This window comes from Epargyreus clarus, unplaced genomic scaffold (genome assembly GCF_041222505.1).
Source record: "Epargyreus clarus isolate Ecla_fem2 unplaced genomic scaffold, WU_Ecla_fem_2.2 ptg000035l, whole genome shotgun sequence".
In the NCBI taxonomy this organism is placed as follows: Eukaryota; Metazoa; Arthropoda; class Insecta; order Lepidoptera; family Hesperiidae; genus Epargyreus; species Epargyreus clarus.
Window position 1 is genome coordinate 5,681,768 of NW_027332240.1, and position 16,648 is coordinate 5,698,415.

The 16,648-nt window shown below is 34.9% G+C and overlaps 2 protein-coding genes across 3 annotated transcripts; one reads left to right on the forward strand and one right to left on the reverse strand.

Annotated features, from left to right (window-relative positions):
• Nucleotides 1-172: 172 nt before the first annotated feature.
• RpS7 (ribosomal protein S7) lies at nt 173-4,128 on the forward strand. Of its 2 annotated transcripts, none has more exons than XM_073092322.1 (5): nt 173-271; nt 657-818; nt 2,177-2,361; nt 3,306-3,453; nt 4,014-4,128. In XM_073092322.1, the coding sequence occupies exons 2-5, from the start codon at nt 657-659 to the stop codon at nt 4,089-4,091; spliced, it is 573 nt and encodes a 190-aa protein (XP_072948423.1). In that variant the 5' UTR covers nt 173-271; the 3' UTR covers nt 4,092-4,128. The 2 variants fall into 2 exon arrangements, with proteins under 2 accessions (XP_072948423.1, XP_072948424.1); XM_073092323.1 differs by lacking the exon at nt 173-271 and adding an exon at nt 278-397.
• A 1,190-nt stretch (nt 4,129-5,318) lies between these two features.
• Nucleotides 5,319-16,415, reverse strand: Pex13 (peroxisomal biogenesis factor 13). The gene is made up of 5 exons (XM_073092313.1): nt 15,796-16,415; nt 14,431-14,567; nt 11,231-11,367; nt 9,041-9,206; nt 5,319-7,066 (listed from the first exon to the last, which is right to left on the reverse strand). Exons 1-5 carry the CDS (start codon nt 16,161-16,163, stop codon nt 6,759-6,761), a joined length of 1,116 nt encoding a protein of 371 aa, XP_072948414.1. The 5' UTR covers nt 16,164-16,415; the 3' UTR covers nt 5,319-6,758.
• Nucleotides 16,416-16,648: the final 233 nt, after the last annotated feature.

The following is a 16,648-nucleotide window of genomic DNA, read 5'->3' on the forward strand; positions in this document are numbered from 1 at the left end:
ACGAAATGGATTCAAATGTTAATAAACGATACCAAGAGGCAAATAAATTATTATAGATCATAAATACTTAATAGCAATATTGATCAGCGCACTATACACTAAAAATTTAACGTTAATATATTTTTTTAAAATTGATATTTAAAAAAATATATCACAAGGAACAAAAATGGTGTTCATTTTTGTTCAACATGCTGGGAAAAATTAATTTTGTACTGAGCACACTTTTGACATTTTCTCAATCTGTCTCTTTTGCTCCCGCTCAGTTCTCAAGGTGGTTATTTTTGCGGATTTCTATGTAAAATATATAAAATTAGAGATAAATATTCAACAAATACATTATTTTTTTATTTATTTATTTACCGGAGAATCTGCGCTCCTGAAAAGATTGATATTTAGGGTAATGATTACTTAGATATAAACTGGTGACAAATACTCGGGACCGTATTCAACGTTGTTATTGTTGCTAAAAGTGACGAATCGGCTTGTATTTTACAAATAACTCGAATACTTATCTAAATTGTAAGAAAGCCTTCGATTTCGCGTGTTTAAAAGTGTATAAATCGTCTAATGTTAGCTGTGAAGTATCCTAACCTATACGGTTATGAAAGTGGAATGTGTTGTGTTCGATATTTAAGTTTTGGTGTTTGTGGTTTCAGATGAGTACGAAGATTATGAAAGCGGGCGCCGCCGAGGCGGACCAATTCGAGACTTCGATCTCGCAGGCGCTGGTTGAGTTGGAAACCAACTCTGACCTGAAAGCCCAACTTAGGGAGCTATACATTACCAAGGCTAAAGAAATTGAACTGCACAATAAGAAGGTAAGCAAATATAACCCTTTTCAAAGAGAAAATTAATAGAAAGTATTAGATATTTAGGTATTTAGCAAAAACAGCAATTGTTGAGAAAAATTGTTACAGACATTGCAGCTCATTAAATATATATAAATTATTTACATTTTAAGATTGATTTTCTTGCTTTAAATGTAATCTTAAAATACTAACAAAAGGGATTATAATTTTCAACCATTTCCATTGTTCTATTGCTGGTCAAGAGGCTAATAGACTTCAAAAGTTTTTTGGATTTTTGTTACAACAACCTTATTTATTCTCACTTCACTTAAAGCGAAATTTGAACAAAATTATTGTAAGACCTAACAAAAAATAAACTATGACAAAAACCCAAAGCACAAGTGTGGGGGACTGAAATAAATAAAGCTATTACTCTATGTTTGGAAATGTCATTATTTTGCACACCTTGCACTTCATTATTATGACTAAATATTATACTATGTAAGACTTAAAAACCTATCTATTAGTAAAATAAAATATTTGCTAGGATATAGGTGCTATAGAGTTGAGTACACAAAAAATGCCCTGAATTTAAGTATTAAATTCCTACCTTATGTTTACATCCCTCTGCATTGAAGTGTAATTCCTTTACTTGTCTGTTGTGCAAGTAGGATAGAATAATTATGGACAGGTAATGTTAAGAATAAGATGTACATACAAATTATTGATAAATAATTGTAACCTGACCTGATCATCAAATGATGTTGCAAGTGGGTTATAATCAGTCCTGTTGGTAGGGGGTGGTATTGGGTGAAATGTGCCCATTTGTTTGTAGGGGTGCATTCTTCTGCACCTTATAAGAAAGATAAACTATGTACCTAATCAATTTTACAATGAGTCAGTAAAAAAAAGATTGTTGTACATACAACAAAAAGATATCTAGTGTAAATTATAGTAATTTTAAAATGAGTCAGAACAAGTACAAAATTAGTTAAGCTGATTAATTATAATATTTCTCTTTCTAGAAGTCTGGTTGGCCAAAATATGTTAAGTCCCGCCAGGGATGCGAAAGCTATAATGCTAATCTTCATAATAATAAGTCTCTTGATTGAGGGGACCCAAATCCCAGGCCTTTGATTTTTCAAAATTATATGTGTGTATTAGGAATTAATTATCACATGCTTAAGAGATGAAGGAAAACATCGTGAGGAAACCTGTATACTTGAGACATCTGGAAAAAAAATGTTTTAAAAAGTATGTAAAATCAACTAATTCATACTTTGCCAGCGCGATGTACTATGGCCTACTCCTTCTCACTCTGAGAGGAGACCTGTGTCCAGCAGTGGAACAGTAATGGGTTGATGATGATAGTGATTATATTGTTACAGTCAATCATCATCTACGTGCCGATGCCCAAGCTGAAGGCGTTCCAGAAGATTCAGATCCGTCTAGTCCGTGAGTTGGAGAAGAAATTCAGTGGCAAGCATGTTGTGTTCATCGGCGACCGCAAGATCCTGCCCAAGCCCAGCCACAAGACGCGCGTTGCTAACAAACAGAAGAGGCCGCGTTCCAGGTAATCTATAAACTTTTAAATATACAACAAAAAAACTTAAATGAAAATGACAATACTCCATTAAGAATGCCGGTTACAGCTCATCCAATTTTCTTGTCATTTTCTGGCCACAAAATACTGTTTTATGACTTTATGACTTTTGCCCGCGGCTTCGCTCGCGTTACGAAGTAATATTTTCATCCCCTATTTTATCCCCTTGGGGTTAGAATTGATCAAAATCCTTTCTTAGCAGATGCCTACGTCATAACATCTACTTGCCTGTCAAATTTCAGCCCGATCCGTCCATTGGTTTGGGCTGTGCGTTAATAGACCACTATGTCAGTCAGTCACCTTTGAGTTATATATTTTATAACTAATAATGCATTAACAATGATTTTACCCAAAGTAGGCAGAGCATGATGATTTTGTCTTGCAATTGTTTTTTAATTTTCTAAGCGATATTTGAAAAAACGCTAGGGTATTTAGTCTCTAATAAAATAAAAAAAAAAATCGATCCTTAATATAAATGTTCTTTGTAGTGAAATTACTTCAATGCAATAATGATTTTGTCCCATAAATGTTGACCTCAGTTGACTAGGAGGCCAATCATCTGCTTGGTAATGTCTACTAATGATGCCTGAATTACAAAATGACCCACTAAACAATGAGGCTGGTATATTTTTAATTTCAATATTTTCGTTATGTTTAAATTGACCTGCCTGAAAGTAACATTCAACCTGCCCGAGCAAAGAACTCTCTTAACCCAGGTAGATTCTCAAGCGGGGATAGAACCTGGAAAATCCCTACTGCCCTTATATTGACCAGTAACTTTACTACAAGAGACCTACGTGGTATGATGTCCCTGTAACAAATTATAGAACAATCATATGTTGAAGCAGCTCCTCCAAACAATCGGAATTCACACATTTACATCATAAAAACCTGCCTTCAAATTCTCTTTCCAGAACACTCACATCAGTCTACGATGCGATCTTGGAAGACCTGGTGTTCCCCGCGGAGATCGTAGGCAAACGCATCCGAGTCAAACTGGACGGCTCTCAGCTCATCAAGGTTCACTTAGATAAGAACCAGCAAACTACCATTGAACACAAGGTGAGTTTTTTTACATAGATACATATGTAGATGCTAAGTGTTGTGTGTTTAATCCAGGGCAGGATTTAATCATTAGAAAACAAAATTTCACACTATAGTTTTTAAGGTTTGCAGGATATTTAATATGGAGAGTAAAATCAGATGGAATAGTCAGAGTAATATTGCTAGTTATGTAAATTGGTTGTGATCTCATGAAAACGAAATAAGAGTCATAACTGTCTGCTTCTGTGTTATCTGATAATTACACGCTTTTAAAACAATAGTGAAAGCTTCTTCGAAGTAAGCATACAACATTTTTGGCTTCATCATTTACCATCTTATTTCAATGAAAAATGATTGAGCAAAAATATGCTGACTCTTATTTAAAAAATACGACAGCTAAAGTATGTTTACAGGAAATTTCAAAACAATTATCTTTATACTAATATGTACTATGTTATCTTTATACTAATATGTTATAATATTATTTGTTGCATAAAATTCCTCAACCATGTCTGCCTATACGCATGCGCAAACTTTTGAAGTTGTGATGGTTCATAGTTTTATTTTTTTGTTCTCAGGTGGACACCTTCCAGTCGGTATACAAGAAGCTGACGGGGCGCGAAGTCACATTCGAGTTTCCCGAACCCTACTTGTAAACTTAGACTATGACTTTACAATAAAACTAAAAACTTACTTGGTACTTTTGAATCTTTGTAACCTGTCTCCTGTATTAGTTAAGGGATGTATAGAAAGTGATACAAAGGGAATTTAAATTTTTTGACTAGAAATTGACAAAATTTAATCTTTGATAAGAAATTCGGATACAATGATTATTAACAACGTGCACGCAAAGTATAGCGAACATTGATGCACACCAGAATGAAATACTTGGGAATCCCCGAAATTATGCAAGTAATACATTGCCATGCTCATAGCACTGACTGCATATTAACGACTATCGTTTGAGCAACTGGAAGTTTAGGCGCATCATTATTTAATCTATCCATTGTTTAGCCTACCGAAGTTCGAAATTTGTCAATTTCTAGTAAGAAGAAATTTTCATTGATCTTTGGAAGGCATTAAATTAGATAGTTTAATAAAGGGGATAGTTTATTAAATCTTTTACAACTTGCTTCATACGACAACCTGATTATTCATGTCCCAACATAGGCTACTAAGCATTTGATAGTAGTTCTTATAAGTAACTTGAGAGTAAAGGTAAAAAAAAACTACAAAATTATATTAAAAATTTATTGCTATAATTGATTCAATGATCAGTCCATTCCATACCTATACATATTTCCAAATCAAATAAGTTTGCAGAGAGCCAAAACCGGCAACGAAACTGGACAGCTTCAATAAATCACAACAGATAAAAGCTATATGAAAATGCAAACCAGTCTGTTATAATAATCCCTATCATGCTTTTTATATTAGAAGTAGCAAACGAGCCAGTAGGGAAGTAGACGAGAACGAGTAGAACACGCGCCATCAGATGGACTGCATCCATCTGATGGCACGTGGCAACTGTCACATGTGTAGAGACCGCACCAAACATCTAGTCCGCTCTGAATAGCTAGAAACTAGTCGCGTCGCAACAGCAAATTGTAGATATTAGCGGGACGAAGACAGCGCAGGCACCCTCCGCTGCCCGCTCTCGTACGCGGGTACATAGCTGCGATAGTGTGCCCTTACGTTGCTACGGAGTATATGCTTGTAGTTGTGTTCGACTGCATTGGCTCTCTGACTACAATTGCGCGCAACAACTTCAGAGCGGACTAGAATTTTGGCGCGGACTTTACAACTAATTAAAATCAGGTCGACTGCAGATGCGTTGCTGCCCCTTATGACAACCTTTTACTTTTACTTTTAGATCCTAGGAAACTAAATCAAATTACGTCATCGGAACCCATTTTTATCGTTTATTTTTATGTAACTAACTTATAATTAAATTATATACAATTCATAAAGGCACCTTTCACCTAATAGAATCTAAAGTTTTATTATGGCCCAAGTTATTGCTACATACATTATAAATAACCAAATTAACAGTTTATTAACAATAATATATAATCATAACACATATATACAACCAAATAATTTGCAATATCATTTCATGAGTCAAAATCGCTAATCCCACTTTTCGGTATCATAAGTGTATGAGAATAAAATAAAGCAAATCAATATTATTGAAGTCTCGGAAACTTTGATCTCATTATTTTACTCGTATCTTTAATATGTCTTATGTAGACTTATACCCCTAATTGTGAACACGTCTCCCTTGCAAATTATATTCAAGCACTCAAAATTTACCCATTAATTATTTATATTACCCAAATTTTTTCATCTGTTATTGTAAGAACTATAATAATCCATCAAAGATTGACGTCAGTGGCGCGAAGAAGAATTGTTACGTAGACATAGTCCGCGTAAAACTGCTAGTCCGCTCTGAATATAGAAATGAATCGCGTCAACATAGTAAATTGTATGGCTACACCTACTCGCAACAACTTAAGAGCGGACTAGCAGTTTGGCGGGGACTATATATCTCAAATATTTCAAACCGAAGATATTGGAATAAAAGACTAGTATTTCTAAAGCAATCTAAGCAGTTAAAAGAGAGTGAGAGATATGACTAAGACTTTGTTGTCGCAGAATTCAAGAGACCTTATGTCTGTACAGTGTACATATTTTTTAAAATTAAAACTGGTGTGTAAACATCTAGTCGCTCAACAACGCTTAGACATCATTTCGCCACTGAAGAGGCTAAAAGTTTATTGGCCCCTTTGCGTGTTAGACTTTTAGCCTTTTCAGTGACGATTACTTGAGTTGCAAAAACTGAAGCGGGTTACGCTCGTTGATTTGCACCGAAAAAGTCTGTTATATATATTATGAGCAGCAACATCGCGCACCCGCCGTAAGTTAATGTACGTCAAAAAAGTCAACACATACCCTTAGTATGAGTTTTTACGTTTCCTCGAAAATCGAGACCGTATCGGAACTATAATTTCGCATTATGACTTAAAAAACTGAATAGTCAATTGTACCTAACTACATTTAATTTTACAAATGTAAATACAATGCATTTATTTTTACATTTTTAATAATTTTGAGAGCGTTATAGTTCCGTTTTTCAAACTTATACTGCGGAATTTTAGTTCCGATATGGTCCACGGGGGCGCTGTATGAGCCAATTCGTAAACGTTGAACGTTTTCGAGCAAACGTAAAAACTCATACTAAGGGTACTGTTTCTAAACACTTAAACCTTTAAAACCGTAATTATAACCGCATTTCAATTACAAAACCCTAATCCCGGATAAAACTACATTTCCTGACTGTAAAACTGTTCCATATCCGGCATAGCTGGTTGTTGACTATCTTTACTTTGATTCCCTTCTTGTGTCTCATTAGGTTTTACGACTTTGATGTAGTTGACTGGGACTAACGCGGCTGTTATATTATCAGTTGTGCCCATAACCCATCCAGTTTGCCAGAGTCGTCCTTGGAGGGACTGGGAGGCCAGGGTAATGACCTGGTTCGCCTTGAAGCTCAGCTCTTGGGGAGAAGTCGCCGTGTAGTCATATGACGCGATCGCGCGAAGCGGATTCTGCCATGTTTTTGGTTCATTTACTGAAAAAAATATAAGGACAATATTTGTGTGATTTGTATGGTGGTGATTCAACTTACGCTCGTCATTAACAATCAATCTGGATAGATTTATTCATAATTTTTGATACTAAAGTTTGAAATTTGCCTACTTTTAATTGGCTGAAACAGTCAAATTTCGATTTTTGCTTTGTTAAAACATTGGATGGTTATAAATAATGCGAGTTAGACCTCAGAGATAGTAACGCATTTATGACGTTCTCAGGTAGAACTCTTATCATATCTGGAATTGATTACAGATGTCTGTCTAAAGTTAGCAGTGGCAACTTATCATCTGGTGGAGTGCATGCTGGTTTGCTACTTCTGTATTAAAAATAAAGCCGTAAATAATATTAAATCGACCACACGGGTCGTCATCACGTGACGTAAATAACTTAAAATATACATAAAGACTGATATATTAGTATGAAACTATGAGTGAACATGTATGTTTACATGACCTTTGACTTTAGATTTACACATACTCCACATGGTCTTCATAGTCTTGAAATTTGTAATTCACGTAATATAAAGTTGTTAAATTAATTACTTATTAAAATAGTAATTATTATACTCCTCTAACTTTTTTCACATTATAACAGTAGGTACATACTCGTAGTTTTGCTTTAAACATGAAAATAAATATTATCTTGTTTTTATAGCACCTATGATAATAAATGTTTTTCTTTTGCCTCTTAAAAGTTGAATAATCCTATGAGTGGCTCGTAAAAGACGTAAGTACTTTATAGTATATTGTACTCGTCATAAGTATATACTAACCGATAGCGTTATTTCTCTAGACGAGATAATATTGATACGGCCAAGATCCATGACATTCTACTGATCGTGATGTCAATATTGCGAGCATTGGAATACATACCTCAACTCTATTAATTCGATGAGTAAGGAATATTTTTGTATCGCTTAAAGGATTGCACTAACTAAAATGGTACTTTTTACTGTACTGGTTCAAAGTTACAGGTTCAAACTGTTACAGGAATTCCGTAAATGAAATAATAATCGGCCAAGTGCGAGTCGAACTACAGAGGGTTCCGTACAACTAAATTTTTATTTATTTTAAGTATTAGTTATTATAGTAGCCATAGAAGTACATGCATTGTGAAAATTTAAACCGTTTACTTATTACGATTTAATAAATAAAGCTAAAAACGTCATTAACAGCGGTTTTTGTATGGCGACCATTGTTTATTTTCAAAATTTCATTTTTAGTATTTGTTGTTATAGCGGCCACACATCGCCGTTATTTGTAAATTTCAATCGTTTCTATCCATTACGGTTCACAAGATTAAGCCCCGTGACATACGGACAAACAGCGAAGGCTTAGTAATAGATTTCCCTTTTTACTTTGGGTAAGGGACCCAAAAAATGTGCGCGGGACTGCCAGACAGTTTTTTTATTTTTGGGCACCGTACAAAAATGTTTATAAAATAAACATGGCCACATAAATCTGGGCCTATCGAATGAATCCATATTAAATTAGGTTTGTACAACTCATTACAATTCAATTGTCTTGGGTTCGTTAACCATGTTTAATTATCATATTGTTCGAGCACGAATCAAATACTAGCGGTAAACGAAACATCGGGTTAAAATGCAAGTCGGGTAAAACAGGTCCGTAAAATAATATGAGGTCGTTTGGCAATGCAATTACTGAATTGATCATCTTCACAAAACTTTCAAAAATCCCATGTCTATTTTACTTTGCAGATGATTATATTGATGGATAGCTGATATTATAAGGAGTAATTTAGGTAACTTTAACTTAGAAAAATTATTTAGGGTTCCGCGTAAAATAATCGAACCCATTTTCAAAGTATTTACTCTTTTGAACGCGGGTAAAACGGCGAGACATAACCCGTTATTCTACTGCATATTTGACTTTTAATTTGCATCATTACGTTTTTAAACAAACCCAACGTAATATAGCAGGTAACTCACATTTCTCATTAATAGCAGACGTGACTCCCCTCATCATTCTGAGCACGATGTACGGAGCTGCCGCGATGACGCCGAAGAACAGCATTATCGGCCAACTGGAACCCTTGCTGCGTTGCTCGGGTGTCGCTGAGCCGTTTTGCGTTGCTGCCACCGCATCAGCCCACGCCTATGACAACGATGTCAGTATGAACTTAAGTTTACTCTAAGGTTTTTGTTTATAATATAGGAGTAGCAGACGAGCATGCAGTCCACCTGATGGTAAGTGGCTACTGCCGCCCATGTATGTACGTCTGTAATCAACCCCAGATAGGATTAGATATTCCTACCTGAGGTCGGCCACAGATGCGCCGCTACCCTTGAGGACTAAGCTGGAACGCCTCGGAAAAATATGTCTCCCTTACCACACTTAGGGTGATGGAACAATTCCTATTAGTACCGTGGTACTTATTTCTGCCTTATAATTTTAGCACTGGCAAAAGGAGCACATGTTACATGTGGTAAGGGAGACCTATTTTCGAGGCGTTCCAGCTTAAGCTCGGCGTAGCGGCGCATCTGTGGCCGACATCAGGTATCAATTTCTAATCCTATATCGGGTTGGTTACGAGTGTTCATGGGCGGTAGTAACCGCTTACCATCAGGTGGACAGCATGCTCTCGGTTGTTCCTATATTATAAAAATGGTCGCTAACCAAACATGTGGACTGACGACCTGAAGTAGACAGCGGGAAAACGCTGGATTCAAAGGGCCCGAGACTGTTCGAGCGGCGCCAATTAGGGGAAGGCTATGTCCAGTAGTGTCCTTAAAAGTCTGATGAATTGATGAATGAAATTTTAAAACTTTTTGAGAGGTGAGAAGCGGGTGGTAAGCCAAGCACGAAACATTCTAACTTAGTCTTCAGAGGTCGCAATGCATCTACACCTGAACTCTGTACAATTTCATATCATGTGGGTATTGCATATGAATGAGCAGCATTATCATAGATTAGTAAAGATTACTCACTTCTAACAAAAAAATGTAACCAGTTTTGACAATTGAAATTGTCACTGTCATCTATTTTCTTGTTTGAAAAATATTAAAAAAATGTAGTTTTTAGATCATTTACGAATGAAACAATATTTCTCCGCACTTTTTCTTAGATTTCGTGTCTTAACTGCGCATGTCGGCATTGTTCCGCGTAAATTACACCACGACAGTTTTAAATAGCTGACAGAACTGTCAGCCGTTTAAGCAATTTAATGGCTTCCTTCAATTACAAGGCGGTGAGATGTCTATACTTATCTATGGGCAATATCTAACAATATCCCACTGTTTTTACTTTATATTTTAGATTTCTGCGGGCTCAAATTGCCACTTACTTACTTTTTTGCTACTCCTAATCATTTTTACTCAACTGCTTACTAATAAAATACGCGATACGCATAATAAAAAAATCAGCAAAATCATTCCTCGATAGTTATTTAACTCTAATAAGATAATGTAATATGGCAAAACTGTTTATACACCTTATCGTTATCTAGTTGCTGTATATTTTTTGCGAATCACATTATGAACGTCTTTATGATGAAGATATGATAACTATCTTGATGTATGTTTAAAATTATTATTTGCGTAGAATAGTAATAGAAGTAGCAAATGAGAACTAATTTCAGGATCCAAATTATCTAGGGCTGTCACGGTAGAAGATTTTATATTACAACGAATTTTATTTAATTTAAACTATAGCCAAGCTTGCAAGATGCACGTCAAAAATTCCGGTGATATTTAAAATATTTCTATTATCTGATATTTCGATAATGACATATGGAACTGGGGCTATATTTGAAGTCGATCACCACCTTTCCAATGTTACACAAAGTCACAATTAAACAATGAAGACTTCTACTTAAGTGTTATAGAGAGTATCGTAACTATACATATGAGAACGGGTCTCGTATGTATAGTTACGATACTCTCTATAACAATCGCAAATTCATTGCATGGGGCCCAAGATATTTTCGCTTATACGAATACGTACTTTAGTGATTGTTTGGTCCCGACTACTTTCCTTTTTCGCTGATTTCTACACATTTTTTGATGAATTTTGAGCTCATAGCCTCTCGGGCCGGGGGCATGGTCAGGCCTGGCATTTTGCCAGTCTTGCAACTATATAGTTATGCCACGGGTTATAGGTCAAGTTTTAAGTTAACTTACCTTAAATTCACATTCAGTCCTGATGCCCAATATTACTAATAATTTCCTTATTAACCAGTTAAGTGTTCGTACTACTGCAAATGTTGACCAGAACTGGGCGAAGAGAGATCTTAGGCGACCGAAGTTTTCTGCTACACCTGTGAAAGTTGGAATTATAAGTAATTCTTTAAAATCTTCACTCCCTAGATTTTTTTTATAATGTGGGGGTTGCAGACGAGCTTGCAGTCCACCTGATGGTAAGCGATTACTGCCGCCCATGGACATCTATAATCAACCCCAGATAGGATTAGATGTTCCTACCTGGAGTCGACCCCAGGTGCGCCGCTACCTCGGAAAAGTATGTCTCCCTTAGGCCCGCATCTATGCCATGGAATCCCATCAACGAAAATAACGTACTTGTACCTTCTAATTTCTCAATTAATAATTATTAATAGATTACATGGAAAGTTAAATAAAGTATAATATATTCCTAAAAATGAATTATACAAATTCCAGGCACAATAAAGAAAGTGCTTCAAAAATGTTCATCTAGGATATGGTACCATGGCACAATGGGTATGGATAGAATTAGAATGACGTAAGTGTAAAAAGTGACTTTTATGTGTAAAAAACATTTAAAATATTAATTGTAAATTCTGATAATTGGATATAGCGTCGCATCATTTAAACTCTTAATATGATATATGTAATTTTATGATTTTGTGTAGTTCGTATGGCTTCAGTACACAAACATTAACAACATTGTGTAATTGAATGCATAATTGTATATACTACTGTTGTGTATACTACTGCTTCTTTTATATAATTTGTTGCATGACCCATCACTTTTCTAATACTCTATGTATATGCTAATATTTTATGATCTACATGGTACATTGGACATCATAAATTTTTCATAAAGAAACAGTGGGTTCCACAATAATGATGATTATAGTAAATCTTATCTTTATTGGTTCCATGGGGCAGAGCAGTTATCGAACTTGTCTGACACATAGTGGATACCCCGTTTGACCCTTGACCAGACAAATGTATACAATTGGCTACTTGACACTTTTTGGGAAAGTGTTTTAATAAATTAGTATACGTATTATATATGCCTTTCATTGATCACTTTTTCGAAAAAAGGGCTATTCATTAATAAAAATCGAACTTTCATTACGGTGAACGGAACGTCGCGTTAAATCAGGCGGTCAAGTGTCATTTTGTGGCGGAACGTCATTACACTGTAAACAAACAACGCTTAGAAGAAAATTGAGAGTTATTTAGCTATTATAACTAAAATTTAAATAAATGACAAGTTATAAGATGTGTGCAGTGACGATGTGTACAAGTACGATCGCTAAATATCCTAACAAATTTGCTTATACAAGTTCCTAAACCCAAATCTCATAAACGTTAAAGAACTTGCAAATTCTTATATGTTTAAATCCTCTGTTTGCAAGCAATGACATTTTATACTATCTATGTAAGAGAAGTATTATTGAAAAAAAGGAATAAATTTAGTAACTCTCGAGTGATTCGTCAATTCCAAATCATTGGAACGGGACGTAATCAAAACAAAACAGCAAGTGGAAGTATTCATATATTTAATATATTATTTAGATGTCTATGATAAGAATAGAATTATAAGACGTCTATGAGAATTCTATTTTAAGGGCCCATTCTGTAATTAATAGGACACAAAATATTTCATGACTGTGTTATTATTGATGGTGCATGTGCACTGATTAAGTTACAGGACTGTATAATTAAAAATACATGATTTGCTAATATTAGTATTTTATTAACCGATTTCTTTGTTTATTTGGTTTATATCGTTCTATTAGTGAGTACACACAGTACAACTTTTGTATACATTTATCATATGTAACAGTTACAATAATTACTACAGATCACATAAGCTAAATTTTTGTGCTGCTTGCATGTCTACTTTTCTTCATTACTAAAATTATATTCCGTAACAAATGGATATATATTTTTATCACTGTCATTTTCAGAATTAAATTGCAATGCAATAATAGGAACTGTATGGTCACTTTTCTTCCTTCATCTTGTTGGGTAGATTACGCATGTAAAGAAGTACTATTTCCCGTGTACTTTACTTTATGTATTTCAGACTGGTGCCCACTTTCGAAACTTTTGGCTCCTCACTTCTTCTAGGCAGGACAGTCATCACATTTTCATTTTCATTGATGTACCATGTGTTCAGGACAACTTTTATTTTTCATGAAACACAAACTTGCCTTCCTCTTAAACTGCACATACTCCATAAACGTCGTCACTATACGATTGTCGGGAAGATCTGTAAATATAAATATAACCAATTCATAACCTTAAAACAGTTCACATAAGAATATAAGTATATTTAAAAAAATCTTAATAATCACTTGAAGACAACCTTTCTTCTGTCTGAAGTCAGTTAAGAAATGTTTTAATAGTCCGATATGATTAAATGTAAATATAAAGAATGTTTTACTTACGTTGTTTATTTGATATTTCCATAGGTTATCTCATGAAAGTTTTTGTATCCATTTTGATTTATTGCACTGCATATATGGATCTTCTTTAAGCAGGTTCACGCTATCAGCTTTAATATAGTATGGCTTCATTTCGGTTCACAACATAAATTCAACCAACTCTAACAGCAAACGATTTAATTATTATTTGTCTTGTTTGGTTTCGATGTAGTGACGTCACATGACATTTGAGGCAGCACTGTCACCGTTTTGGGATTTAAAATTCACAGATAAAAAATCGAAAATTTCTTTTTAAAAATTAAAATACTTAGAACGTATTAAAAAATAAACGAAATACTGCATAATTTATGTTTACTTATAAGCTATCATATCCAACATATTTCATATTTAATTGTTATAACTGTCAAGTACCCAATTATGGTGATTTTTAGCTCGGAGAATACTTCAGGAGGAAATTCATTCCACATTATGCACATATGCGGCATAAATGACCGTGCAAACAGAACCGTGAAGAATTTCAATTTCATTTCAGGGTCTGGGTGTTTGTTTATGTCCATGGCATCCACAACTAGGGAACAATCCTACTGTGAGGCTAGAAGTCCAGAATTGTTAATTAGGGTATTTTTTAATCTTCCTTGTGTGTTCATAGCACTCCCAAGTCCCATAACATTGAGAACATAAGTTATCAATACATAATGTGTTCATAAAACTTGAATAACTTACCCAATATGGCCCTAAATGAGCTTGTTAAAGCGAAGAATGTATTCTCCATCATCATTGCAACACTGCCCACTGCGTGAACAAGGCTCTGTATAGAGTCGAAGGCAGGTCTTGTACTGTCCTCTGCCATTTGTATAAACCTGGAAGAAACATACATATAATTGGTCATCTTGATAGTCAGGAGTAATATAGCAATCTATATGTAGTGTATTCTAGTATTTTAAAAGGTGGTAGAATCTATTGTGGTTTGACTCTGGAAGCAACACCGCCTAATTTATTTCTGCCTAATAACAGAGGTGTTAAATGTTGCTGTGTTTCTGTTTGAAGAGTGTGGTAAGGCAGATATACTTTCTGAGTCATTACAACTTGGTCCTTTGAGCCACATCTGGTCCACCTACCTACTTTCTATATTCTGTTCTCATATGCTTTTTCTTTATTATAATGCATAGTCAATTTGTATTAAAATAAGTTTATTTCATACTTTGTTTTCATATGTATATTGATTAATGATAAGTATGTGCGTATGTTCATATGTAACTACGTCATATTTACATAAGTGACCACATAAACAAAGAAATAGTACACTGAAAATTCATATTTTCCTCATAAATTATTTCCTTGTGTGTGTGTCACTATCAAAACTATTAGTCTAATGGTAAACACATATTACATATTGTACAACAAACATTTAAATGAATTTACGATGTTACGTTACATATTTGCAAGAGTAAATGTAAAATTGCAAAATGTATGTATTAAAAACAGTACATAGTCTTACTGTAATTATTTATCAACTAATTATCAACTGGGTGCAGAGGATAGCACAGTAACATTGCAAAAAATATAATATCTTCCCTTTTTTACAATATTATATTGTAAATATGCACCTGTGTCAATCGTTGACTTTTATATTGTAATAACTAATTATCACTGATAAAAAAAACACTTAATTTAAGTAAGCTGCAAGGTCTCAAGAAGTTGTTTATGTACATACCACCTTTCACCAAAAGTGTTCAAAATCATTTTATTACATTGAATTTTATGAGGTTACGAGGGTTGAAACCCAGGTCTTGATTTTTCACAGTTATGTGTGTATTAGAAAGTAATAATCACTTGCTTAAACAGGGAAAAAAAAACACTGTAAGGAAACCTGCATACCTGAGAGATATTCAAAAAGTTCTCAAAGGTATATGAAGTCTACCAATTCGCACTTGGCCAGCGCGGTGGACTATGGCCTAATCCTTGTCATTCTGAGAAGAAACTCATGCCCACGAGTTGGACAGTAATAGGTTGACAATGACCATGAGGAACATAATTTCTTAAGGTTACTCTCTATAATCTTTGTCTTTATTAAAAAAAAGTGTATACCTGCTTTCAATGTCCCCTGGGTACATAGGCCCCATTCGGTTGTATCCGCCGTAAGGACCCATTCCCCCCATTCCACCCATCCCGAAACCTCCCATACCGTATCCCCCACCCATGCCATAGTTTCCGTAGCCGCCCATACCGCCATAGCCTCCCATACCGTATCCCATCATACCGTTTGAGTACCCCATAGTATTATAATCGTTTATTTTAGGCAAGGGCGGTGGCAGCGGAGGCGCAGGTCTTGCGAGTACTGGAGGTATCACAGACCCTGGCACTGGGTCTCTGAAAGACCCACCCGCGCTATGTACATCTGCGTTCGATAAAGTAGGGCCATTGTTTACGTCAAACAGTTTAACAGGTTCAGCCATTGCTCCACTTTTCACTATTTCCTTAGTAAATTCCGTTAAGTCACACTATTATATGAATTCCATTAAGCACAATACGATCTTATCGCAATTTACGACACGTTTCTTAAAGATTATTTCGTAAATAAGGGCCCGCTGAACACTGTAAATATCTCGCAAATCGACTGCTGCTGCGAATAACACAGAAATTCACAGAATACTAAAATTATGAATTGTCAATTCAGATAAACTTTTGACTTTGACAACATGTGACGCATTGATATATTGACGTATTATTTTAATTTTTTTAACATTATTGTGACAGGTGTTGCTTACTAGCAACACCTGTCACAATAATGTTACAATATAGTATAATATACATGCATTACTATGCATGTATATTATACTATATTATTTTATATATATATATATATATATATATATATATATATATATATATATAATCCTGTAAGAAATGACGTGCGTTCTCCATGTTGCCGTCTAGGAGC